We start from the raw sequence: 26,171 nt of genomic DNA, 5'->3' as shown, positions 1-26,171 counted from the left end.
GGAATGAAAATGATTTGTCACGTTGAAATGTCGTTTGCTATTTTTTCCATTAATTACAGACTGCGTCATATTAAAAGACTGTAAGGACATTTTATAACATAAGAGCTACAATATACGCTGGTCTCTTTCAAAATACCCTCCCACCCCGTTTTTTACATGGTATATTTTTATTGTACTCAAAATCACCCATAGTTCCTACAACATAAACAGCAACATCTTTTTCGCCTGCACGAACACACGGGACTTGTTATACAACCGAGAGCGCACTTCGGACACGTCCCTTAAATGGGGGGACCAGGGTACTGCTCCTGACATATTTGTGGTTCCTGCGGGTATAAACTGGGAAGACACATGCAAGCTAGCCTCCGCAGTGCTTGAACATTAAAAACATGCGCAAGAACCACGACATCTGCTGAGGAACCTCTCCAAACCAAATAGCGGTCTCCTTCAAAGAGGAAAGAAAACATTTCGTTTCGGCGAATTGTCTTACCTGCGCTAAGGCTTCGGCTTGCTTCGAGCTGAGGTCGCCGACCCTTCCACTCATTGTGCTGATTGGCAAACCTTACCTATAAATAACCTCTCTGCCCCGCTGCTCGCACCGAAGCACCAGCGCTTCTTCCTACTCGCAGTAATGCTGCGGCTGTCGAGGGATGGTGACTTTTTAACGCTGGGAGCTTGGGGGCGCTGCTTTCCAATTTCAGCCAAACAACGCCGTCGCTAAGAAACGCCTTCTTAAAGCGCAAGAATTCCTAAAAAACAGTACGATGCGTGCATTGTATTGAGGGTAAGAATATGGAAGACAGGGGGTTTAATACAATTTCTTGCAGAAACAAACTTTGCAAGAAGTTTAAATAACACAGTAGCTAAGGAACGCCTTCTGGAAGAGGCAGGGCATTCAAAATGCACTGTATTGCATCGCCGAAAATAATATGGAAACATTATATAGGGTTTAAAATCTTCTCTAACGTAAGAACTTTTCAGGATGAGCCTTGATTTAAGTAAAAATCGCCTTCGTTTCTTTTACATTTCTTGAAAGTTCTGCAGCTAGTGAAAACGATCGATATTCGCATATCTGGAAAATGTCGGGACATCACTTGGATTTTATACTTTAGGATCGTCGTGGAGGCAGGCGTTTATGACAAATAAGATATTGTAATTATTCAAGATTAATAATGTCAAAGGGATCAATGTTTCATCATCCAACAAAACACAAGCTCAAGACTTTCACGAATGACTTTCAAAATAACGCATGCTAATTTAGGTGTGGAAGCTTAGCGCAGATGAGACCGCGAAAAGACCCTTATCAAAAACCGTGATAAAATGGAATTCCACAGAATTCGCTAGAATTGTTCTGGGAGATTGGCTCTATAGATTTAACCCCATAAAAGACCCCTTCCAGCAACCATAGCTTCTCAGGAAGTCTCCCATCCAGGTACTGACAAGGCTCAACGCTGCTCAGCTTCAGTGGGTAGCCAGTTGAAAGCTGCAGGGTGACATGACTGCTGGCTGGCTAGCTGTTGGTGCTGTTGTTGTTATCCTCAAGTTATTTCCATTTGTTATAGATGAAATAACATTCTTCTCCTGAAGACTGCAATACAATATTTCTTATGCCCATGCACAAGACTTTGAAATGAAATGACATAGGAAATTACTATCCAGCTAGCTCTTTAGATTATCTTCTAGAACTAATATCAAGAGATAAAATGGATATTTTTCATATTACAGGTACTTGCCTAATATACTGTATACTGTACTAAAAGAAGAGAAGAGTAAATCTAGAATTGAAGAATGCGTCAGCTCTTAAATCTTTAGAACACCAATCTTGAATAGTGTATATTCTAGCAATTTAGCAATGCTATGAATTTTCTGAAGTTTTCTTAATCTAACATTGATAACCAGAAATCATAATGTATCTTCTGAGAATAGTTATGTACTCGCACTTTAAGTGACTTTAAGTGCAGCTTTTTGTAGTCTCTGCCTTTCAGCAGCTGCCTGAAACAATCACTAAAATGAAACCCACCAGAAGTACCTTAGATCCTGTTTACTCTACCCATCTCTGTTCAGTTTTAGCGTTTCTCTGTCCTTTTGTCATGTTGTACATCATCACCGCATCATAAAGTTTGGAAATAGTTCTCTTCGGCCTTAAATTCACAGTTACTATCCCTCTGTTGAAAAAGCAGAACTTGCTCAGGAATTATTGGTCAATAGCTGATGTACCGTTTTTGACCAAGGAATCAAGATTTAGATTCTTCTTCCTGCTCTTTCTGCATGTGAGATCCCTTAGCCATCTCAATCTGGGTCCAGACAGAAGCACAGCACAGGAACAGCTCTTGATAGGGTTCCTAATGACTTACTGGTGACTTCTGATTGGTGGACTTAAGTGCTGCCTTTGATGCTGTTGATCACACCATCGTTCTATATATTTTCGAGAGGTTTGTTAGTATCACTAAACCTGCGTTTTGCCTTTGGTTATTCTTGGTAAGGTTGTTTCTTCTTGGCCACATTTGGAGTCCTACAGGTTCTATTCTTGGTCCTTTTCTTTCTAGGTTTAATGGTGCTACCAGTTAGTCAGATTCTTTGTGGGTTCTGCATCACCCTATCTTTCTATGCTGATAACAAAAATTTTTGGTTCACACAAAACGTCACAGAACTGGGTCCTTGGGTTCAATCCTTGAGGTTCTTGAGGTCCTGGGTATACCCTTGCCAGGATAGATTCCCGCTGCCCCAGGGCCACGAACTGCAAGAAGTGGTCTGAAAATGGAGGGATTGTTTGATTTCTGTAGAAAAGGGCAAGATAATAACGCGCAAGTTTGATATGACAGAAGCAAGTGGGTAATGGTGTGACGTTGATTGCAAGATGGACTTCCAGCAGAACAGCCACACCTTCTGTATGATCAGCCAAGGCATTCCCGTGTAAAAAAAATGAAAGTGTGATAATTAAGTTGCTATAAAATATAAACCTGTTACACATTCGTAAAACAAGAAGGGCCGTTACATTTGCGAGACTATTTTTTTTCCCATTCGTTTTGTTTGGGCATAAAACAAAAACACTTGAAGGCCAGTGTATTTATGACCAGTGTATAAGCAATTATCTACTGAGAACGGACACAACAGCAGTTTTATTCTGCTGTTCAATGGCATTTATATTTCACGTGTGGGCAAAAGCTCTCTTAAACTGATCGGAAGTAGTTTTTTTTTTTCTCATGCTACATTTCGAAAAGGGGAAATGCTGTATCGTCTTTAAACATACTGCTCGTTGGGGCAATACGAGTCGATTGTTTTAAAATGAAATAAATTCTGTGTTCTTGCAGCAGATGGCGAGCTTGGTACCCACCAGCGGTTTGTTTTGCTTTCGCTGGCTCTTTCCTGCCCGTCCGCCCCGCTGCTCAGCGTGAGCAGGAAGGTGACGTTTTTGTTTACAGTTGGAGCCGACAGGCAGGGGGACAGTAGCGATGAAAACCGGTTGATTTTCATCATTGTTAACCGGTTACTTTTTATCCTCCATGTATCGCGTAGCGATGACAGCGGAGAGCTGCTGCTGGTGCTGGATGCCTGTCATCTCGGTGCTGTTAGCCCCGTCTCTGTGGACCTGCCTGGCGGTGTCGGCTGAGCGGGTGGCCCTGGTGGAGGTTTTCCTCCTCGACCGGCCCGGGTCCAGCTTACTGCACGGAGCTCTACTGGAAGCAGCGCAGGACAGCGACGATGCCGCAGATCGCGGAAAAAAGAGTCAGGAACGCAGCTACGAAATAGCAGAAGGCAGTCTACGACTAGTAAGATGTCTGGTGTATTTTTTTTTATGAGTTGCGTGCTATCTGGTTTTAATGTGTGAATCTGCAACAATAAATTGACTTGTAAAATAGTCTTATGGTGTCTGTTTCAGAAACTGGGATATAATTATAGTTAAAATGTGCTAAACAATGTGTTTAAATCAATGCTTTTTAATAAAACAATGGTTTTAATATTCGAATTTCTTGTAACTGGAGATTAGGCTGAAGAATTATTATTCTTATTATTAAAGGTGCATTTTTTATTTTTTCTTCTTTATTTTGTTGTTGACTGGAATGCGGAATGCGTCTTAACGCGTTGTTTAGAAAAGATTATATTTTGTCTTTCTTTTCTGAGAGAGAAATGCAAAAGAGTGTAAAATTCATTGCATTACTGGGTTTTATGTTCACTTTACCATTTGCCCACAGGGGGCAGTACAGAACTGTAAAGAGTCTGAAGACGTATGACCCTGCTGCTTGCTTTCGCACGGTGGTCGGTTGGGTGTCCACTGTCAAAACAGATATTTGCGAACACCACACAGTGTAGATAATTACGGTAATGCTGATTACCTCCTGCTCCGTTAAGGTTACGGTCAGAACACAAGAATCCGACATAGTACATCTAAAGCAAAAACATTACACACTTTGAAAAAGGAAGTATTCTACATACTTCGACCATAATCTAATATCACTTGTATACAGCTGATACAGGTGCTTCCTGTTTCTAGAAAGTTAAGATGCTTGGGTGGTTCTGCAGCAGGGATAGTTTAACAGACAGAATGCACACATCGCATCAGTACATCACCAAGTTTACAACCCGCCAAGCTTCAGATAGGCCCATCGCAACAAAGGAAATGCTCCGACACAAAAGGCCAGCGAGCATGAAGCTACAGGTAAATCTGCTTTACGTTGAGCAGTTCACGTCCGAGTGCGTTTGTCTGTGTTCCAGGTTCAGGAGGAGGAGTCTGGTCCGCAGGGGGAGTCCGAGGACGAGCAGCCCTGGATAGGAGTGGTGCCTGTCAGGGCGGACAAACAGGAAGCACAGAATAGAAACCAGGAATCGTTTGCGGCAGCAGTTGTCAACAAGGTGAGGCGCAGTTGTGGGTGTATACTGGGGCGAGGGTGGTTATAGGTGAATATTCACAAATGGGCCACGTTAGGTTGTTTGACAGTAAGGCAACATTGGCTTCACAACAAGGTGACAGCCTTTGAACTGCCGTCTGACCCATTTACTGCTGCTACAAGTGAGCGCTATTGTGGACATTGTGCTGATTTAAAAGGAACAAGTAAAGGTTCGCCTGAAGATGGCTCCACAGCCGAAAATGTGTTTCTTTTCTGCTCTTTTCGGCATGGAATAAACCTTTGCTTGTTCCCTTGCAGCCTACGCATGCTGACGCAGCTCCCTACTCGAACTATTTGATAATATTTTGTTTATGCAAGTTCAATCAAATTAAAGCTGAAAGCTTAAAATTCCCAGCACCCGTCTGTTATACAGGAGCCTGAAGCAAGCAAAACCAGCAATAGCTGTAAATGATATGCAAATGGAATCCAATTTCCACCTCCTTGCATTTTTCCCCCCCAGAGAAGCTTTTGGGCCCTGGTCTGCTATTTCATTTCAGTCTGTACATGAATGGCACAGGATTGAAACTTTTCATTCAGTTTTTGTAGTTTTCATATTTTCTTCCCAGTTGACATTTGTGAAGTGCTGAGCCAAGGAATAAAAAATAAATAATCCTTCACCCTTATGTTTTCTTCACCCTTTTCATTTTTTTCGTCTTGGAGGTGGGCTGGCACCTTACAGGCCGTCTGGCAAAGAATATAATTTAAGGGCGCTTATACTTCTTTAACTTATTTTGCAACAACCTTACCTCCTGCGCAGACAGACATTTGTGTTTTTAACTCAGAGTGACCATGATTTGCACCCCTTGGTGAGAAGTGGTGATGTTAATACTCTGTGGTGCGCACTTTGTCCAAAGGAATGTTTACCCAAAGGCATTGCTCCACAGTGCACAGTCTTCATGATGATATGGCTAGAGGCTGTAGGCCGGACAGCTCTGTGAGAACGCCGTGCAGTTTGTCCTGATGTCCACAGCTTGTGATGTCTGTTTCTAGATGAAACGAGCCCTCGTGTTGGGAGCTTCTGCCCTTCTCATTCTGGTGCTGAATCAGAACACCTTCAGCGAGGTACGCGGCTATCCCTGAGGCTCTGTCAGGACGTCTGTGAGTGTCTGACGTTTGAAGGTGAAAACGGATAGACCCCGTGGAACAAGTTCAAATCTGAAAACATATAGGTCATTCTGCAGCCTTCTGTTTTTCATATCCAGTGTCAGTTTTGCAGAACGTCTTGTTTTAGATCATAGCTCTGAAGCTCTAACATAGAAAGGACTCTGTCTTAAGAGTGTGGTCAGCCACCCTCAAGACTTCACTCTGGCCTGCAGAGGTGGTTCTGGTACTCAACCAGACTGGAATGGCACTTATTGAGCCAATGCAAACAGAAGCAGAAGTAATGTTAGGTGTTCTGGTTGAACTAGTAGTCCCAGATCTGATTGCGCTCAATTGCTCGCAGTCCTAGGTATTCGCAGAGATGCCTTAATACTTGATATTAAGTCCTTTGAACAATATCTGCAATATTATTTTTTGCAGGCTAAATTTCAGGGAGTGACCTTACATTTTCCCAAGCGTTTTAGCATGCTGGAAAAGGAATGAAGGAGTCTCGGGCTGTAATGGCCTCAGATCTTTTCTTATGTGTGTAATGTGTCCATTTTCTGTAGATGGACCTTTCTCAGGTGCTTTCCAAGCCAGTCATTGTGATTCAGACGTCAGAAAACGTCACCAAGCTTATTGGGGCTCTTCTCAGGTAAAGATATCTCTGTCCACTGAATAAGCCAGTCTCTCTTCTGTGGGGATGCTGTATTTCTGTATGTTTGAAGGATATTTGAAGGAATCTTCATGGTTAAATAGGATCTTCCTTTGCAGGGGTCTGCGAGCAACAGCGAAAATCACGTATAAGACAATCTTGCAGGACAATCTGGTAAGAGTTCTATTTTCAGGTATTTTGTTGCATTACATATTTTGAAGTTGGTATAATGATGTGGGGTTTTTGGGAGATAGCATGCATGATGCAGATGGTTCAGATAATATATAACAGAGCACTTGCTTTCATTTTAATTTCAGCCCTGCTGGGGATTAATTAAAAAAAACATGCCTCTTTCTAATAAAACAGTATGGAAAAAGTTAAGATATTGGTTACATCTGATTTAATGCCTGGGTTCAAATCCAGACCCCCAGTGCAGTCGGTGATGCAGTCTGGGTTCAAGTCCACAAAGTGCAGAAACTGTTTTTGGGGGCGGTGCAGTGGCTCTGTGGCTAAGGATCTGCGCCTGTGGCTGGAAGGTTTCCGGTCCGTAGGAATCCTACTGTGTTGGGTCCCTGAGCAAGGCCCTTCACCAAACCTGCTCACGGGGGTGCTGTATAAATGGCTGACCCTGCGCTCTGAGTCCAAGCTTCTCTCTCTGTCTGTGTGTCTCATGGAGAGCAAGCTGGGGTGTGCGAAAAGACAAATTCCTAATATAAGAAATTGTATGTGGCCAATACACTGATCTTGTCTTCGTGGTGGGCTGGCTTTCCAGAGATGTTAAGAGGCCCACTGGACTTTGTTGCAGGGGGCCACGCTGACTCTGTGGTCCAGCTGTGGCCGGTCCAGGGGTGGGCTGTACGGGGAGTGGCAGGGAGTGATTTGCACTGGAGAAACCAACTCGCAGGTGCAGGTAAGCGGTCTGGACATACAGTACAGAGACACAGACAAGGACTAAGAACCGGTCAGAACCCTGAAGATCCGAAAGACTCAAGTAATTTTTTTCTATATACTAATGTATGAACTTAGCACACGTAACCTGTTGATTTGAGTCCGATTAGTGTACTGCAAGTCTAATTTAAAGTCAATTTAAAGTCAAATGACCCACGGGTAACATCTGGGTAACATCCAACAGAAGGCAATGTTCAACAATACGCTTTTGTGGAACATCCTCCTGTTTTACATGTTGGGAGAAAGGTGTTTGCTGAACTTCTTTACAAGCAGTACTTTTAAAGTGGTTAAAATTCACTGTGTCCTCATAGAAATACCTCCAGCAACTGTGGAATACAGTGGTCCTGGTGGCTCTGATCCTGTGCACTGGAGTCATAGTTCAAGCTCGCTGGCAGTACAGGCACAACCAGGGTGATGATGATATGGAGGTAATCTGGTTTTCTTCTTTTTGTCTAAGAATAAGAATTCAGTAAAAATCACACAGTTGGGACCCTCAATCCTAAGGTTTCTAGGTGATATGTCTACAGTTAATAAGGTTGTAGTAGAATGATTTTCTTGCTCAGCCTTGCTTATATATACTCTTTCAGACACTCTGAACCTTGGGTTTTGCACTAATTTTTCAGAAGGTCTACGGTAATTTGAATGAATTTCACTGAATTCTTAGTCACTTTGTTTTAAGTTAATAGTTAATCTGGATAGCATAGCTCTGTGACTTGTAGTACAAACCATTTTAGCATTGTGGATGTAGAAAGAAGAAACAATGACAAGGAACATTTCAGAATATTTTTTAAAATATAGAATTGCAGTTTATCTTTTGTTTTGCCGCCTGAGTCTCAACAGCCAGTCATATGTTTATCACATCTTGGCGCTCAGCTTCAAACCCCACCACCTCTCACAGGAGAGAATTAGGATGTGTATGTGGACTTCTCCAACCCACCCACCTTCGAACCACTCGTCTCTTATCATGTCACAGGCAGCGCAGCCCCTTGCAGGAAGTTCAGCGTTCATGGGAGAAGAGGCGCGTCTCTCATGAGTAGATTTGATTGGTAAATGTGCTGCACTGGCTTCAAAACCATTTCACAGCGGATTCTGATCAATGGTGAATTTAACAACAACAAGCCTGCTTTCTTCTCATCCTAACTAAGGGGATGTAAAAAGCTGAAAGCAGTTCTAAAAGCAGAATGTATTGAAGAAGGCTCTGAGTAAGGTTTTGATACCTAAACCACACCTATATGGCAAACTCCTTTGTGTCCCAGATGTCTAAATGGTGACGGTACAATGGTGTGGACACTGGCACATACAATAAAAATATTGTTTAAAAGCTCTCTTTCTTTACATTGTTGCACAATAATCCATTAAGGAAGAAATCAGTATTCAGATGGCTAACATAGAAACAGGTCTGTCAGAATGATGAATTGGACTTTATGTCCATCAGAAGAGGAATCACTGTTGGCAAGTCACAAGCCTCCACAGCTCAATATATTCTCCTTCCTGTGGTCTTCTCCAGCTACTCCCCAAGCAGGACATTATGAAGCGGCTGGCCACCCTTAAAACGAGAAAGTATCACCTGCCCAAGGCGCGGTGTGAGAAAGGTCAAGTAGGGGAGACAGACAACTGCGCAGTGTGTCTGGAGCAGTTCTGCAAGAACCAGGTAAGCTCCTCCCTAGGAGCCCAATCAAAACTTTTCAGAATCACCTGGAACCCTACGTTAGCATTTTTGGGACTTGTAAAGGGAGAACATACGGTTTTGTTTGAACTGAGCACCACAAAAGCTTGTGATGGTGTAGGTCATGAGGCTGAGAAACAAAACACGTATTGAGAGGTGGGAGAGATGTGGCTCGGGCTCAGAAGCATCAATTTAACTTTTGCACTCAGCTCTCACAACTGTTGGCGCTGTGGGAGCTCGGTGCTGAGGTCGGTGTCTCTGCTCGTGTCGGCAGTGCCTGAGAGTGCTGCCCTGTCTTCACGAGTTCCACCGGGACTGCGTGGACCCCTGGCTGCTCCTTCAGCAGACCTGCCCTCTCTGCAAGCGCAGTATACTAGGTGAGCTAAATGCAGTTCTGCGATCCCTTTGCACAGCTGCCTTAGAATAACTGTGTCATTAGTTATACTCTTTTACACTGCATGTCCGTGCATAAAAAGGCACTATAATTCCCTGAAGAGGTCCAATACACATTGTATGAAGCTGGTAGACTTCAGCAGTTTCAAAGGTAACTGGAAAAGATTCACAAATCTATTCATGAAACTTAGTATTATGACAGTCTTCCTGTAGGAGGTGCACTGACAATGTATTGAACAGACCTGAGGCTGATGAATTCATCGAGCTAGATGTTACCAACAGCGTTGATCAGCAGGGGTTTTGCTGTGAAACCCATAGTCTAGTTGTGACAGATGGTTTGCACCAGTTTGCCATGTGAGATTTTGTACCTTTCCTGTCTTAGAACCTGGCAAGCATGTGCCTGTTCAGTGGACTCAGAGCCCTAGATGCCACGTGCCATCCCACCAATTTTCAGTGGGGCTCAAGTCAGGCGAGTAGGTCATTCAAAAATGTCATTCTAATGTAGCAAGAAAACATGCTTTATCCCGCTGGAATATTGCTATGTCAGGAGTAACCGACAAGAAGGACATCAGGTGTTGTCCCAGGACTTGAATTATGCAAGTACTGTACTGTCAGGCTGCCGTCAAGTTGTAGTATCTACACACTTGCAGCTCCCCAATAGTTGATCTGTTGTATGCAACAAATAGGGTATCAGTCTGTATGTCTGAGGCACACACACTATCAGGACAATCCACACACAAAAATTGCATTGCTGAAGAGGCCTTGACTGCCCTGCTGGCGAGTCCGCCTGAGATCCAGCCTTGGATATATGAATGGCACAAAGGCGTTCTCTTGATAAGAGGGGCATGTTGGTTTCTGTCTTCAGTTTTGCCAGGCTCGACACTTTAAATCAGCTCTCTCATGATTCAGGTTTTCAAGTAATTATGCAGTAGTAAATATCACGCAGGTGTACCTCCTCCAATCATGAAGGACCAGTTACTCCCAATGATGCCAGACATGTTTCATCAATAGCCAAGATCTGTGTATTTTATTTTCCTAAAAACATACATGTGAAAACAGAGTGATACGCTTCTTTTGATGCTCAGATTATTTTTGATTGTATGGTCTGGGAATGCTTAATGAAGTTATCAGTATACAGAAATAGAAGAACAAGTACAATTAAGAACTTTGATTAATTAGATTACATTAAGGATATTTGTCCTAATCATATGCTAAGCCTTTTAATTAATGTAATTTCTAATTGGGTGTGTTAATGCACTGAAGTTAGAATGATCACATTCTGTCACCCACCAATCATTTTAATTGTTCCTGGTCAACACAATCCAAAAGAAACAACTTAATGCTTTAATACTACAAAGGTTTTGGGTTTAGCTTTGCATATACAACCATACACTTTGCCAGTTAGCCCAATTAATCTTGAATTATGATTAAAGGAATATGCAGCATAATCCATTTCTGCCTTTACGTTTGCTTTGCTATGTTAAGTGGATGCTTTGTTAACAGTAGGGGCTGTCAGATTGTCATTGATGCTACAACTTAATGTTAATGCTTGCAGGCAATGTCTACAAAGACAACTAGTGAAAGACCCTGGACTTTGATGGGAATCAAATTGGGATCAAGCAGCTTTTCACTCTCCAGTTGCACTGCCTGTCCAGCAATACAGATGTCCTTTCACCCTCCGCACTGCGGAAAGGTTTCAATATGGAGACAAACTGTCCCTTTGTTGAACTTGTAGGAGTAAAAGAAGCCCTGTCTTATGAAGACAAATGTGCCCTGGGGATGTTTTCTGCCAACTCTTTGTGCAGTAGTTTGTAGTATATTCGATCAGAAATGCTTCAGTTGTTGAGACAGTTTAGGTCTCGGCCACATGTAGAGTGTGTATGAAACTAACAGCTTCAGAATCCATCATGGCCGTGCAGCCAGCCTGACACAGCAGGTGGACACTGGCACAGACTTCCTCTTTTCCTGGTGTGGTCAAACCTATGGGTAAAACCCACAGTGCAGTCCTTGCTCGATCTTGTGTTGTGCTACAGTTGGCAGAAATAATTTGTGTTCTTTTTTGGAGAAAGACCACACTGGGCTAAAGAGTACAAAGACTTTTCAAAATCTTGTGCAAGTGTTTTTTTTTTTGCAATGCAGGAGAACTTGACAATTCTTGCAGAAATTAACATGTAGTTAATTAAGGCATGTAGTTCTTCCAGTACCTCTTTGCATAACTGAAATTGCTAAAGGCAGATAATGCACCAATTTCCACTTGGCTGGAAACCTCAGAAGTTGCTGTGCATTCTGCCATAAAGAGCAGACTATTCCATCTTGGCTGGTATTTGGTACAGGAGCATAGCTGATCACCTTAACCTGCTTGGCTAGATTAACTGGTCTTATTTATAAACTTAATTATCCCCACATGGTTCACCCCTCACTAGAGGCAAGCATAGATACCAAACTCAAACTTTGAACAGTCTGATTTCCTTTGCAACTTGAAACAATTTGCTCGCCCCTCACACACCACAGTGACAATGTCTGCATCAAGGGCCTTACGGTACCAGTAGAAGAACTCCCCAGTACAGACTGCGTGAGTGTATTTGGTACTGTGTGTTCTATAAAATTACTGCATGTCAGCATGTACCCCAAGCAAAAGCCAAATTAATTGCACTTTTTTAGTAATACTCTAGATAAATACCCTTGCAAGCAAAAGCCAAGTAGCACTAAAAAAGCCTAGTCATACAGCATTTACAGAAGTGAAGTTTCAAATAGTTAGAAGCTAATGCTTTGCTAGATTATTGTCAATCTTCTAAACATGCTAGTGAACAGTAGTTCAAAGCGTTGCTATTGCTGCTATTAAAAATGGGAAAGAGGAGTGTGTTAAAGGAGAAGCCTTCTGCACTACGGCGTTCCTTTGTCTGTCAGTCTTGTCTGTGTACCTGCGAAGCCTGTGGTGGGTGCTGTCTGTCTTCCCAAAGCAATAGGAATACCTTCTCAGGTGGGACTCCCAGGACTCTTGTTCAGTGTGTACTTGAGTTCATTCTTCACATGTTACAAAATGTTTACATCACTCCACTCTTTAATAAATGGATTTGTTAAAATCATTTGGCATTTGGCAAAATGTGTTTCTTCACTTTGCATTACCAACACTTTGGTGTTCCATGTCATGTCAGTGGTTCAGGTGTAGCATGATTAAACAACAAGAGTGGTCTGCAGCCAGGGCAAAAGACGCTTTTCCATACATAATATTGGAAATAAATAAGGAAAAAGGAAAGGGTGGGTTATAATGTGCCTTATATACTGAAGATTTTTGTGCTTGTGTGATTTGTATAAAAATGAAATGCCACCTACTACAGGAATGGACAATCTGTGTAAAGGTTATATCACAAAATAGGCACACTGGTTGTGTAGCTTCTGAGAGACCTACAGTACATCCTGTATAATCGTATTTAGTTTCCTCTTATCTATAAAGGTTTCTGAGCAGATATACCACCTGAGACCATTTTCCAGGACTCTACATGTCTATACTTACACGAAAATTCAGTGTGAAATTCAGGCACTTTCTCTTAGGTGGCCTGAAAACCAAAGGCATTGTATCATGTCAATATGAAAACTGCAACAGGTGGCACAGAAATTTAACAACTGTAAATTGTAAAATGTGGTGTGGCCTTTGCAATGCGGTTCATTTTGTGATTGTTTAAAAATCAAGAAAAAGCATTCACTTTCAACATAATGGTAGTGTAACAACAAGAGAATTCTTTTGTTTTGAAGTAATCCGTCTTTAATCTATGTGCCACTCAGGAGGAAACGACATCTGTTGTATTATATCAATGCAATATTATATATGGGAAACTATTATTATTGCAGCACAGGATTGGCTGCAGGGGGCCGAGATGGGATGAACTGGCCACATTCCGGCGAACTGAGACTCCCGGCAGGGCCACAGTGACACCAGCAAGAGATGCGTGGCTCATTCAACCTGTCAGATCACGAAACTCTCTGCAGGTGGGCGTCTGTCTCAAGCTTTCCCCATGTGGTCAAGTCGCCGCATACAACTGGCAGTTCCAAACTGGATGGGGATCAAAAAGGATATCCCTATAAAAAAAATGGTTTCAAATCTTTCAATCCATAGAATTAAGAGCAAAGCCATAGCGCACAAGGGGGAACCCTTGCTAGTGCCTCACGCTGATCATCCTGGTTGGCGTCTTTCACCATTTCGCCATCAAGAGATGCCGGCGGGCATCAGAACGGGATCATGGCTTTGCTCCTCTTGCGGTCGGCCATGACTCTGCGGTTGTGGTTGGCGCGGGCGCTCTTGTTGGCCTCCTTCTTGCGTCTCTCCAGGACGGTTTCTTTGCTTTGGCCCTGGCCTCTGGGTCCCCCAGCCACATTTCCTGATGGCTCTGGTTTAAACCTGAATAAAGAGGAGAACCACACTGTTGGTATCCGTTTCTCCCCCTACTCACACATTAATAACTATTTTGGAAAATAGGATAGGGAATAAAATGTCATTGAGGAGTTATTTTCAATCCCCAGCCTTTCAGACAAATTCATATGGATCCACAGCTGATGGAGATGGCTTGTCGACATCTGAATAAATCCACTTCCAAATCCATTAATTCACATTGCGCATCACAGTACATTAAAGCATCATATATATCTGTATTGAACACGACTTCATACTGATAGTACATCAAAGGGCTTCAGGACATCTGGTATCCTTATCATTGCAAGACTGAAATCACATGTCCCTCTTGATGTCATTTTACAGTAACTGTATGTGAAAAGCAGGAAACTTTATTTTCCATGACCTATGTATTAAATGACCTAAAAGGGTTCCCTTGACCCAAAGAATGATCCCTGCAGGCCATTGCAAGACCTGCAGCGGTAGATTGAACCTGCACGCATGACTAAATAAAGAGATCAATTATGCATTTGGTAGCATGATTGCAACTGAAGATAAAACATGCATGGACTACTCTTTGCCACTTAGTGGTCAAAGCTTAGGGAAAACTGTGTACACTGGATACACTACGTCTTGTGCGCTAGACTCATCCAGTGCAGATGCAGCCCACAGGCTAGGGTGACTTGCGGGGTGGGGGGGTGGGGGTTGCAATTAAAGCTCTTGCTCCTCACCCTCTCCTGCTCCACATCGCCGCCCTCCGGGCTTCTGCTCGTTCTCGCAACACAGCGGGATCCTGAACGAACTGGTCCCTTTTCACAGCATCGTTCTGTGATGGGGGGGAGAGGATTAACACTTGTGAAGCGTACTGTTGTAAAAGAAACAAAAACCCCATCATATGTCATAAATCGTCATAAACTGCAGGTAAAGACAAATTCTGAGTAACAACAACTAATATTCAAATAAAACACAATGAAGACACTCAGAAATATTACATGTTGCCTGTCTAGTATGCAGCCACTCCCTGAAGCTCTGAGTTTCGGAAAGGACTTGTTCGCACTCTTCGTTCACAACTCTGAATCCCATTTCAAACTGCGGCCGTACCTTTTCTTCATCCTCCGCCTCCTCTTCGTCCTCGTCCTCCTCGTTCTCCCCATCACCCTCCCGTCTTCCGCTGCGCAGGACCATGGGGGTGGTGAAAGGCCTGTGAAAGAAGACGAGGCAGCATGACGGTCACCGGCACAGTGTCTAGCAGTGTCGAAATAAAGGGGTCCATCGGCAGTTGTTAGAGGTGGAATTACAGACGAACGGGCTTGCTCCACATCTTCTAGCCCACACATACAGACCCAGCGTCACCCAAGAGTGAAATATTCCATGGAAAAATACATTACTATATGCAATACAGATCTCTGACAGTCCAACAAAACTGCAACCAGAAGAGAAAGTCCTTCAGAGATGTGTGGGAGCAGGATGATATGAATTAACCAACCACAGGGACTCACCTGCGGGTCAGCAGCTCGCTGTCTTCATCACGGTCGTTGGCTCCCACCTGGTTGTCATCGTAGGTGTCATCATACTCATCGTCATAGTCATCCCCGTAGAAAGTGGTGCCCTCGTCCTTGACCACGGGCACCTCATCCACCACTATCTGGTAGGCCTGGTAACGCGCCCTCTGATCTGCAATGTGCTTCTTGTCATTCAGCAGGGCACGGGCACTCTCCCCTTTTCTGTGGGCAAGACCATTTGGTTCATCTCGCAATCTGGCCTTAGCACTACCGACCACACTTTTACAAGAAGAAAAGCAGATCAGGTTTTCTTCCGTGCTGTGGATCTACTAAAATTTATATGCTTTATTGCTAGTCCTGTATGTACCAGAAGGGAAGACTTTGAAAGGAAACTCCTGAGATCCATCTCTTGAGTCTTCCCCTTTATCTTGCTTTTGGATTGTGGGTTTCGCTAAAAAGAAGCAAAGAGCAAATCCTCTCAACAGAACTCTTCCATGATGAAGAGTAATCAACGGGCCTTTAATTAGGTTTTAGAAAATTTAACTGTCATCTTAAATTGGAGATAGCACCCCAGGTCTAGAATTGAACCCAGGGCCCCAACATGGCAATATTGCTAACCATTAAGTATAACAGAGCAGATATTTCTCATGGCCACGGCTTAGTGCAGCAACCTCAAGACCCCCTCACCTTCGTCCCCTCCAGATTCGGGATGTGTCCACTTGATCCCGGTTGAACACGTCAAACTCGTCGTCATCAAAGACATTAGATCTGCAGCTTAGGATAGCGGGCTTTTCCTCCTTCACTGGCCTGAGGAACGAGAGAGCAGAATAAACCACGTCATCGCAACCACCGAAACACAGAGGTCTCACTAGGCACCATGTGAGAGGAGGTGTCAGTAGAGCAGATTCAAAGAGAACATTATGCGCACATTTGGAAAACAGATTCAGCTGACTGCTAATGGCTGTCATGCTCCTAGTTCTCTTAAATACGAAACTTGATTTTTTTCCCCATAGTTCTAAAATGGATATGTACTGTAATGTATCAAGTATCACACCAGTCTTCATATCTGCAGTGTACAGGCTGGTGGTGATTTTCTCCACCACTTCTCGGAAACGGATACATATTCCTGGTGTGCAGTGCACATGTCAGATCCTTTACCTAAAACAGACAGAGTTATAGCCACACGCACTCATATTATTAATATTTCAAAGACGTGTACTGCTCTTGTCCTGTCCAGTATGGTATTCTCAGTGCATAAGCTTCAGCTTCTGTACCTGGGCAAGTTATGGTCTAGCTTGGCCAGCGCAGGAGTAAGGTTATCCTCTAGGATGTTATTGATGACGATTTCCGAGTTGTTGCCGTACTCTTGCAGACAAGCCAGGATGAATCCCTCGCCCAGGTCAGGGAAGAGGTCTTTTACGTGGGTCAGCAGGGACTCCAGCTCCCCTGTGCTTACTGTGCATGCCGCACCCTGAAACACACCGTCATCAGTGGGGCCTCACCACAGCTTTGGAATAAGCAGTCAGTGGCTTCCAGCATAACCTAACTCATCTACACCTCTGCCAAAGATACACTTTAGAAATCAGCACAGTTAGAAACGTGGAGGGATTTTATACGCCAAGTGGAACATGAGCAGAATGGCTGGGGTAACAGGTGTGCTTAGACCTACAGTAGTTAGGTAGGTGGAATGACTGCAAAAAGGATTAACTGTGAAACTGCAAAACTGAAACAAATTAATAAAATATGCATGCAAATCAACAAACTGCAGACTACCTTATCGACTCGGGGCTTGTCAAGCTGGGCCTCTGCCCCACCAGCCAATCCCTCAGCCAGCCCCCTCTCCCCACGAGCCCCATCTCCCTCGTTCGGCTCAGGGGTGGCCCGAGATGGGGGCAGCCTGTGCTTCTTCCTGCCCACACTCTCCCAGGCACACTCGATTCCCTGCAGAATATAGGAGGTCCTGGTCTCATCTCTGGAGAAGGAGTCCCTGTCAAGGAGAACACCAGACAAGAGCCACCTGCCAAGACCTTGTCTTCCATCCAGTTAAGAACATGAGAAAGGTGGCAAAGCAGAGGAGGCTGTTCAGCCCATCTTGCTCAACTGGTAGTCAAGTAAGATTTAAAAGTCCATCTAATGGTTTCTGTAAAAGAGCCCCAAGTCTGGGCCTCACCCCCCTGACTGGGAAGCCTGTCCCCGATATTCACTACACTTTGCCTGAAGAAGGGTTTCCTTTACGATGATGGTCACTCTTCAAAGAGACCAGTCCCTTGAATACCATAAGACCCATCACACACCCACCCCCCAGAAAAGCTCTGCGTCAATATCAGTGCCAGAATCTAGCATTTAAAGCAGGGAGGTCTTGGTCAACTCAATTTAATCTCCAGTGAGTCCTTGAAATGGAGCACAGAAACCCAACAACAAAAAGAAGGATGGGAAAACCTGGAGCAAAACTGGGCAGCACAGCAAAGGATACAGAAGTGGGAATGCCTGCTGTAACAGGCTGACGTCGTCTGCAACAGGGAACTGCTCGTCATAATCTGCCAGGAAACTAACCACAGAAAAGAGGGGTTCAGTAACAGAGGGCCGAAGAATGTGTTTGCATTAATCCTGTTCCATTGCACCACTAAGAGAAAACATACACTAAAATCATGACTGTTCCTCACTGCATGCTTCAGGAAAAGAGAAACTAAAATTCTAAATGTGGCAACAAGCTCAACAACTTTATTACAAGGGAAATCTGAGGTACTGTATAGATCCATTTATGCACTGTACCTATTTCACATTAATGAGAAACAATGCAACATTTATTGAATAAATATTTCAAAATAAGGAGAATTTTATCTCATCAAGTTTGTAGGGCCTTCCTCCCCCTATCCTGTCCTATAATAAAATAAAACTAAGAGGCAAGGATAGCATTGTTATAAACAAATGGGTTTTGTTGGTCTTTTAGATATTCATTCCTTTTATTTTTATCAATGCTCACTGATAAAGAAGATAAATGTTGCAGAATTTCTTGGCTTGCATTATGCTGTAGCTTTCACCTAACAATTATCCAATGTACCTGACAGCACTGTATGCTTTGGAGGAAGTATGTACTGCTGCTGATGAACTAAGTGTTCATGGGCTTCCTGTAGTGTTTCCAGAAATGACTGTCACTGTTACCTCTTTTCCTGGAGGAGGGAAGTAAAAATCTGCAGGAAATCTTCTACAAACAGGTGGATGTTCTCAGAACTGCAGAAGGACAAACAAAATGTCTTTACATTTTGGAGAAACCTAATAATACTCGCTTTCATAAAACCATTAGTGTTTATGATATGAATGTGCACGTCAGTTCAGTGCAACACTTTAAAAAAATATCCCAGATCATTTAAAAATGTTTTTTTATTGATGGTTAAAAATCTGTAGTTGCTCAGTTTTATTTAGAATATCTAAATCCTTTTATATTTCTCACATTTTGCTCTGTGTTTTCACTTTGTCCACTAGATCGTATTTAGTGGCCAGTGGAAGAGGAGGACAATAACAGGAACATCAAATCAGTTCACCATGAGCTTACCTCAAATCACACACAAACACCTATTCAGTCAAACCTGCCATTTGTCACTGATTGCCTGATGTTCAGAATGTGGTATAAGACTTGGAAATTAGAAAGGCCAGAATCCTATCCTTCACGTTACTATAGCGTCTAGAGAATTTTCTAATTGATATTGCAAACACTGAATTAGGTTTCCACAATTTACACAACATACATACAGTATGTAGAGTCCTTACTCTCTGATAAGTCTTTTGCCTGCTTTGGAAAATAAGGTGTATAAAACAAATAGTTCTATAGTCAGTGGACAGAGTCTGCACTGCAAGGCTGCGATTGACACTGATCTCAGGTGACAAGCACTGGCTCTCACCTGTTCTCTAAGATGGGCTGCAGACAGGTGTGCTGGATGAGCAGGTGTGCAATTTCAATTATTTTCTTGCGGGAGTGCGACACCCTCCTCCACAGGTCCTCCTGCAAGCTGAGCAGTAAGTAATTGCGTCAGGTAAGGTGAGGCTTTCCGAAATCCTGCCGTCATGAGATGTTCCCACTGCCTCCCCTGGTCACACACTGTGGTGCTCAAATTCTCCTTGATTTCCATACCTGTAAATCTGTAAACCTATTTGCTCCCATAGTCCTAACTGGCTCTACAAGGCCTCAGGCAGCTGGTTCTCTAGGTAGAACACATACACACGAGGTGCTAGGAGTGAGGATGGAAAAATGAGTGAAATGGGCATGGAGCAAAAAAACCCAAGGGTTTCCTCACAGTTTCTTTAGTCCGTTTCTGGACCATATTCTGAAGCTATATAAACTAACCACCCTATGCATCCTTTTTTGTTCCACGTCCCGCAATGTGTGCGGCAGAAAACATACCTCTTATCGTCAAAGTTCCTCTTTTTTACTGCTTTCTCTATGTCAGGAACAGCAAGCTCATAAAATGAAGCCAGTCTGGAAATGAAAGAGGGGACATTTTGAGGTTTATTCCTCGTAAACAGACACAAATACAATTTTATACACAGGTTTAATATTTGAAAAGAATGTTTAATTCTTATTCCTCATATCAATGTTGATGTGGAGGTTTTGTTGCCAGGGTATTCGTTTGAATTGAAATACCGTGCTGTGCCACAATGCTGTTTTAGAAGTTCGCCAGTTGGCTTTTGGAGATCTGGAGAAAACTCCTGCTCTCACCCGGAGTCCCTCACCTGCCGAGGAAGCCGTGTCTCTGGAAGGCAGAGCAGGCTGGTGGGAAGATGTCGAACAAGGCGTAGAGAGTGGTGCAGGTGTCACACAGGTACAGCACGAGGTCCTCCAGGTCCTGAACAAAGCAGAAGAAACACCTGACTCTCACCATGTTGAGAAGCTTTGCGTGGACTCTCACCACAGATGAAGAGGGAACCGCAGTGAGCAGAACTAAACCTGATCACAGCCTTCTCTCCTGAAAAAAACAACCTGAACTTTTCAAAACAAAATACAATGAGGCAGCAGGCATTTTTTAAGACATCAGCTCATTCTGGAAAACACTTGTACACAGATTGGCTTCAACAGCTTTTCTTAGTGCAGAATAAAACAAGTATGATACTTGAACTTTGTAAGGTGTGTGTATGTAACTTTATGTTCTGCTGTGAGTAAGCAGTTATATTAGTATTACTCTGCTATTATCGCAGTAGTATTAGTATGTATGTTCTCAGTAAGTCACTACTGTAGAGTACAGTATTAGACTGTAGTACGAAGTAGCAAGTTTCTCCATCCGAGTGTTACGCCACCTTCGTGCTCATCTCCATGGCGGTAGGAGCTGTCGTGCTGCCCAGCTTGAGTGGCTCACTGGAGGCAGCCTCCTCCATCCGCAGTCCACATCTCTCCAAAATGGTGTTCAGGACCTAAGGCAACACAGAGCGGATCAGGTGAGAGACATCTTTGCACCGCAAACTTCACACTCCCCATACCGACAGCCCGCTTGGGCGTTTGGTTAATAGATTAAAGGCTAAGGCTGGCAACTCCACAATCCTGCAGTTATAGCAGCGGAATGGAAAAGCCAGCGGTGTACCTGCAGTACTGTAGGCACCGTCTCATCCAGGTCACTGTAGTAACTGGGCTGCTGATTGAAGATGTTTTCTGTAGGACAAAATGATTACTCTGAGAATGTGAGCTGCATCGCATTGGGCTAAAAATAAAAAGAACTGGACTGAAAACGATACTTGTAATACCTATGGAACATTTCACAGAACTCATTTATCTAAGGTTTTATTGCCATTTTAAAAAACAACCTCTTGCTTGTTCTAGTAGAGCATCTGGAAAGTTCTGAAGGCATCAAACTGGATGCTTTGGATAAAACATGCTAGAATTAAGAGTGCAAAAACTACTGCAATGAAGTTTCTACTTACAGTATAACACAATAGCAGGAACAAAAGGTCAAGGAACTGAAAAATCACCTGTGAAATTGGTGCTGATTCATTACATGGCAATTACCATTAATATTAACTGCATCTGCTACAGTAATGGTTAGATAAACCTTTAGCAGAAATTCCAGACGTGCGATATTCCCACGTCAAGCTCCTCATCCGATCCTTCCCAGCAATCCCCTCATCGTCACTCACCAATCATTTTCTGTATAAGGTGTCCGTTGCCTTTTCCATACAAGACACACAAATCCAAGATCTTCGGGATGTCGAACAGGAAGTTGTTGTAAATGATCTCTCCAAACACAGCTGGTGTGATGAAATTCTCCTGAGCAGAAAAAAATATAATGTTAGGGAATGAAGAGTAAAAGAAAAATCTCACAAGGTTCCCCCCCCCACAGTCAACCATTCTCAGCCTGCCCCGAGTTCCATCTGGCCTAAAACAAACAGCAATGCTGCTTTTTAACTGTTATTTGTGTTTGTGACCGTAATGAGCTCCTAGACACCAGGGAGACTCCCATCTAAGAGCATGCAGTCTTCTTTTTCAAGACTTCTCACCTTCTCCTAGCACTCACTAGGGGTGAAATGGCACCCTTAAACACTCACCTTCTTTAGGCACTATCAATACTACAAGAGTTAATTGAAGAAAACAATACCGAGGGTATTTTGTTCAGGATGCCTTAGTGGAAAGAGGGCATTTCACTCACAAATGTTTCTGTGGATGCCAATAATACTAGAGTATACTGGATGTGTTCCTTTCTGGGAAACGAAACAGAAAACACAAACACAAATTCCAAGAACCCTTTTCACTGTCCCGTTCATCCGTTTCAATCTAAAATATGGGCTACATAAACAAACAAGGAAACACCATAAAGAAGCATGTGAATATTTAGGCCATGTGTGGGAAAAACAAAGCAGCCTCAAACATGATACAAATAAACAACAGCATTTACAATAGATAAGCTACTGTAGTTATAAAAATATAATTTATCACAGGGCTGGGCCAGCAGTGTAGAATGAGGTAGTGATTTGGATGTTGGACTCTACAGCAAAATGTTAAACTCAGATCGCACCAGTATATGTCCTGCTGTACAAATACATCTCTAGATTGTCTGTGCAAATAACCATTTGTTCTCAGCTGTCTTACTTGGTAAAATAGAAGAGGAACAAGGAAGTATTTTAACTTGCTATGCCAAGGCATGGAGCAAGTGACACTTTAAAGTACAAATAAATGTACATGTAACTGTAGAATGGTTGGAAAAGTAACACACTGGTGCACAGACTCACATTTTGCCTGATCTGAAGAGATTAACATACCTTGCAGGTGTTATGGCGTCAATCTGGAGATATACAGCACATACTTTACCCTAAGATAAAGAACTACAAGAATTCCACAAATGCTCTTTAGTCAATGAAAAGCACAGAGCAAATACTTCCCTTATGGACTAGAATTAATCTTATTGGAATCTTGGATCTCCTGGATTACAAACAAAGATGCTAATCTCCCAAGAAAAATGTGAAGAATGAGACCACACGTTTTTCATTCAATAGCACATCAGAAGTACACTGTAAGATATATCATAAAAAAAGTAAAATGAAAAATCTGGGGTCCCTACACGAGGTGTGTACGCGGTGTGGGCTCATCCGGTTTGAATTCCTTGTACTGCAGGTCCTTACTCACCCAACTGAACTCAATTGCTTGAGTGGAACAATTTAACCCTTTCTTACATGGTATGAAATAGGCTATTACTTAGAGACACAGAAAAGCTGCTAGAGTCAAGGAACCCTCAGGCCAGGCAGGTCCGTGCCTTACCTTCGACTCCTTGTGCGTGGCCATCCTGAGGAAGGTCATGAAGACACTGCGGTGGAGGTGCTTCTGCATGTCCATGACAGCCGGGGAGGCCGGCAGGGTGCAGTCCAAGCCCCTCGGGGCCAGCCGCAGGTAGGAGTCCAGGCACTTTTGCAGAGATTCATCGAACACAACCTGCAGGACCAGAGCCGGACTGTGCTGTGATCACCACCATCCACCCAGCTGGGTTTCCCAGAATACTGCGACACAGTCCGGGACACTACAAATGCACTCCAGCCTCCCAGTGCACTAACGGTCACCACAATCGACCCTAACTTCTAAATTATCATACAGAACTCCAATTCGGAAAGTTACCTGTGACACCAAGGGTTTGATGTCAGAGAATTACTTATAGATGCACGTTTCTACACATTTAGGAAGAAGGAAGAAAATATTAGTCCAACTAATAAACAGTCGTAAATCACCTAGTTACAAAATGTTTTTTAGAACAGAGGCTGGAACAAAATCCCATTGACAATGCCTGGTTAAAGCTCACATCCCCTAAACCACTTCCACAGGTTACTGAGACAATGACCAGGTGGCACAAGACATGACCATGTTATTAACTGAGCACCTGCCCCAGTTGTGGATTTCCATAGCCAGGACTTGGTGTGGGAGATTGGGCAGGGGGATGGATACTTCCAAAGATCAAAAAGAATATAAAAACCTTCATCAAATGAGGTTTGCCTGTTAACCGAAGAGCCTTTCATTCAAAACTATCACCATACAGCCGAGTCTAACATGATTTAAAAAAGACACATCTCAGCATCTAATGGGCCAGTGACCACTGGGATTGAGATTTTAATGTCTCAGTTGGATTTTTTTTTCATTCACATAACAACAACACTTGGACATTTGAAGAGCAGCCTTACAATCCTTAAAGACTGCTGTCCTGGATTCACGAGAAACACTGCACTGAGAGTGAGAACACAGCTGGAAACCGCCAGCGTAACCGAGCCTTGACTCCATTCAGAAAGCGCCGATCCCCCCCCCCCCCTCCTCCTCCTCCTCCTCCTCCTCCTCCTCCTCCTCCTCACGCTGGCGCGGGGCTCATACCTGGCACCAGAACCTGTCATGGGGCAGAGCCAGCAGCCAGTCCAGGTCCTCTGTGATAAACTGGGCCTGCTCCAGGAATGCCTCCACCTCCGCTGCAGAGCCGGTGACTGGCGGGGGTTGATAGAGCACGAAACACCGGTCCTCCATCCTGGCAGGGTGCTGCGGGTCAGACCCAGACGCTAGCTCGATGACAACAGCCTGGTGCACCTGCCCTTCCGAGATTCCTACCTCAGGCTCTTCAAGCATGGGAAACGTCGGGCAGTGTGAGGGCGAGGGGTCTGGACAGTTGTGGGTTCGAATCAAAGGTGAGACTGTACAGCTCAGCAAAGGTGCTTCACCTGGACTACTCCAGTAAAACGCCCAGCTGCATAAACAGGTGCAAATGGAAACAGCTACAAAACTGCCAACCAAGTAAATATATGAGTAAAGCAGCAGTAGGACTTGGCTAAGATTCCTCCCTTTTTCCTCTCTAAATCACTGCTGATTCCTCTATTTTGGACCAGGCCCAAAAATGTTCAGCTTCTTGTAAATCATTAAGCATTATGTACTAAGCAGATTATACAGTGGAAACTTTCTATATCACTTTTTCCCCCACTGTATTGGTCACCATGACTTACAAAGTAAAATCTAAAGACTTGCTGTGCTGTAAGAAGCTCTGTAATTCTGAATGTTGTGCTTTAATTATGGTCTCCGTATCTAAGACCTATTGTAACAAATCAGATCATGTGTTTAGCTCGGTACTAAACCCTCTTTAGCAGGAGTGCATGCACTAGTAATGCCAAAGATTACATTATATTACAATAACAAAAGGATCGATTTATGTGCGTGTGTGCGAAAGTAGCTCAGACATACGCTCAGCGGGTATGAGTGTAGAAAGATTTGCAGTGTTGAAAGGTTTGGGCAGACTCACCAGAGCTGGCAAAACGCGTTCCCTGCCCGTCTGACCATCGGGCTCCGTCACCTGCTGCTCGTCCAGCGGCACTCGCTGTGCGGTCGCCATAGCCTCGGTCTAATCATAGGAACAACAGGCGGCAGAAGATCAACCTTTTTAACAAAAAAAAAAGTCCCGTACTTGCGCTTCTTGTCAACACAAACGACGATGGAGAGAATTTAAAATCCCTGAACAGTGGGATGAACTAGACATTTATCACTGCAACGTGTCAGTCATTCCGTTCCATCTGCTTGCTTTCAAATGAGGAAATTGGTTTATTTAATTGAGTAGATGGTAGCCCTTTACCCCGTCTCAAAAGGCTCCTATTCCAGTAGGCAGCACAAAGCACTCGCCGGCGAGTCTATTCCACGTTACCTGCTACCCAGGTAAGTTACTCGCGCAAAACGGTGTCTCTCTACATGTAAGATTTATTTACTCAACATTGTAATGTCGCCAAGTCTTCAGCTTATATCACGGAGTGACATTTGGTATGAATCAACGAGTGTATAAAGTCAATGAAACGAGATTTTATCCATTGGCTTAGTCCCGATAGGATGCCTTCAAAGCGACAGGCCTTACAACACAGGTGCGCGAAATGTTTCGGTGAAGTACTAGGCGGAAAACCTTACATATTTAGATTAATTAATTCTTGTTGCCTTTGCCTTAAACTTGACGTGAAACTTCCGATCCCGTTTCCATGTAGTAGAGAGCAAAGCAGTGCAGCCGTCAGGTCTGATGTGTAATAATAGTTTCACTTCCTGCGTCGCTTGCGGAAGCTGTTCAGCGCTACAGGGTCAGAGGCGCAGGCAGACATATTGGTGGAGGGCAATGTGCCTTATCACAACTAGACTACTAAAATATGAAATCTTCTTTAATCGTGTATCTAAAGAGTTGAT

At 43.5% G+C, this 26,171-nt stretch overlaps 3 protein-coding genes across 8 annotated transcripts in view; 1 reads left to right on the top strand and 2 right to left on the bottom strand.

Moving 5' to 3' along the window:
• LOC148819196 (SEC14-like protein 2) overlaps positions 1 to 649 on the bottom strand; it is a 31,497-nt gene extending 30,848 nt beyond the window's left edge. The window contains exon 1 of the mRNA XM_088935314.1: positions 491 to 649. Within this exon, the coding sequence (XP_088791440.1) occupies positions 491 to 544 (54 nt within the window). The 5' untranslated portion in view covers positions 545 to 649. The remainder of the gene's footprint in view (positions 1 to 490) is intronic.
• Positions 650 to 3,307: 2,658 nt separating this feature from the next.
• On the top strand, positions 3,308 to 13,615 carry rnf215 (ring finger protein 215). 4 transcript variants are annotated; one of them, XM_088935536.1, is made up of 11 exons: positions 3,311 to 3,770; positions 4,714 to 4,851; positions 5,877 to 5,948; positions 6,536 to 6,621; positions 6,741 to 6,795; positions 7,427 to 7,531; positions 7,881 to 7,997; positions 9,077 to 9,220; positions 9,510 to 9,612; positions 10,011 to 10,101; positions 13,478 to 13,559. In XM_088935536.1, exons 1-11 carry the CDS (start codon positions 3,504 to 3,506, stop codon positions 13,557 to 13,559), a joined length of 1,260 nt encoding a protein of 419 aa, XP_088791662.1. In that variant the 5' UTR covers positions 3,311 to 3,503. The 4 variants fall into 4 exon arrangements, with proteins under 4 accessions (XP_088791665.1, XP_088791662.1, XP_088791663.1 ...); XM_088935537.1 differs by lacking the exon at positions 13,478 to 13,559 and adding an exon at positions 11,184 to 12,714; XM_088935539.1 differs by lacking the exons at positions 10,011 to 10,101; positions 13,478 to 13,559 and adding an exon at positions 11,184 to 12,714 and having other exon boundaries at positions 3,308 to 3,770.
• On the bottom strand, positions 13,369 to 26,044 carry ascc2 (activating signal cointegrator 1 complex subunit 2). Of its 3 annotated transcripts, XR_016094342.1 has the most exons (20): positions 25,905 to 26,044; positions 25,255 to 25,353; positions 24,345 to 24,503; positions 23,253 to 23,423; positions 21,638 to 21,767; positions 21,088 to 21,155; positions 20,807 to 20,920; positions 20,246 to 20,358; positions 19,917 to 19,991; positions 19,417 to 19,524; positions 18,680 to 18,748; positions 17,991 to 18,065; positions 17,291 to 17,489; positions 16,792 to 16,988; positions 16,205 to 16,324; positions 15,515 to 15,739; positions 15,117 to 15,216; positions 14,747 to 14,841; positions 13,795 to 14,024; positions 13,554 to 13,679 (listed from the first exon to the last, which is right to left on the bottom strand). XR_016094342.1 is itself a non-coding variant. In XM_088935533.1 (19 exons), the coding sequence occupies exons 2-19, from the start codon at positions 25,342 to 25,344 to the stop codon at positions 13,853 to 13,855; spliced, it is 2,280 nt and encodes a 759-aa protein (XP_088791659.1). In that variant the 5' UTR covers positions 25,345 to 25,353; positions 25,905 to 26,044; the 3' UTR covers positions 13,369 to 13,852. The 3 variants fall into 3 exon arrangements, 2 of the variants coding, with proteins under 2 accessions (XP_088791659.1, XP_088791660.1); XM_088935533.1 differs by having other exon boundaries at positions 13,369 to 14,024; XM_088935534.1 differs by having other exon boundaries at positions 13,369 to 14,024; positions 25,938 to 26,024.
• Between the last annotated feature and the right edge of the window lie 127 nt (positions 26,045 to 26,171).

Source organism: Atractosteus spatula, chromosome 17 (assembly GCF_055471065.1).
Source record: "Atractosteus spatula isolate fAtrSpa1 chromosome 17, fAtrSpa1.hap1, whole genome shotgun sequence".
NCBI lineage: Eukaryota > Metazoa > Chordata > Actinopteri > Semionotiformes > Lepisosteidae > Atractosteus > Atractosteus spatula.
The sequence above is the reverse complement of the archived record's forward strand: the minus strand, read 5'-3'. Positions and strand labels throughout refer to the sequence as shown.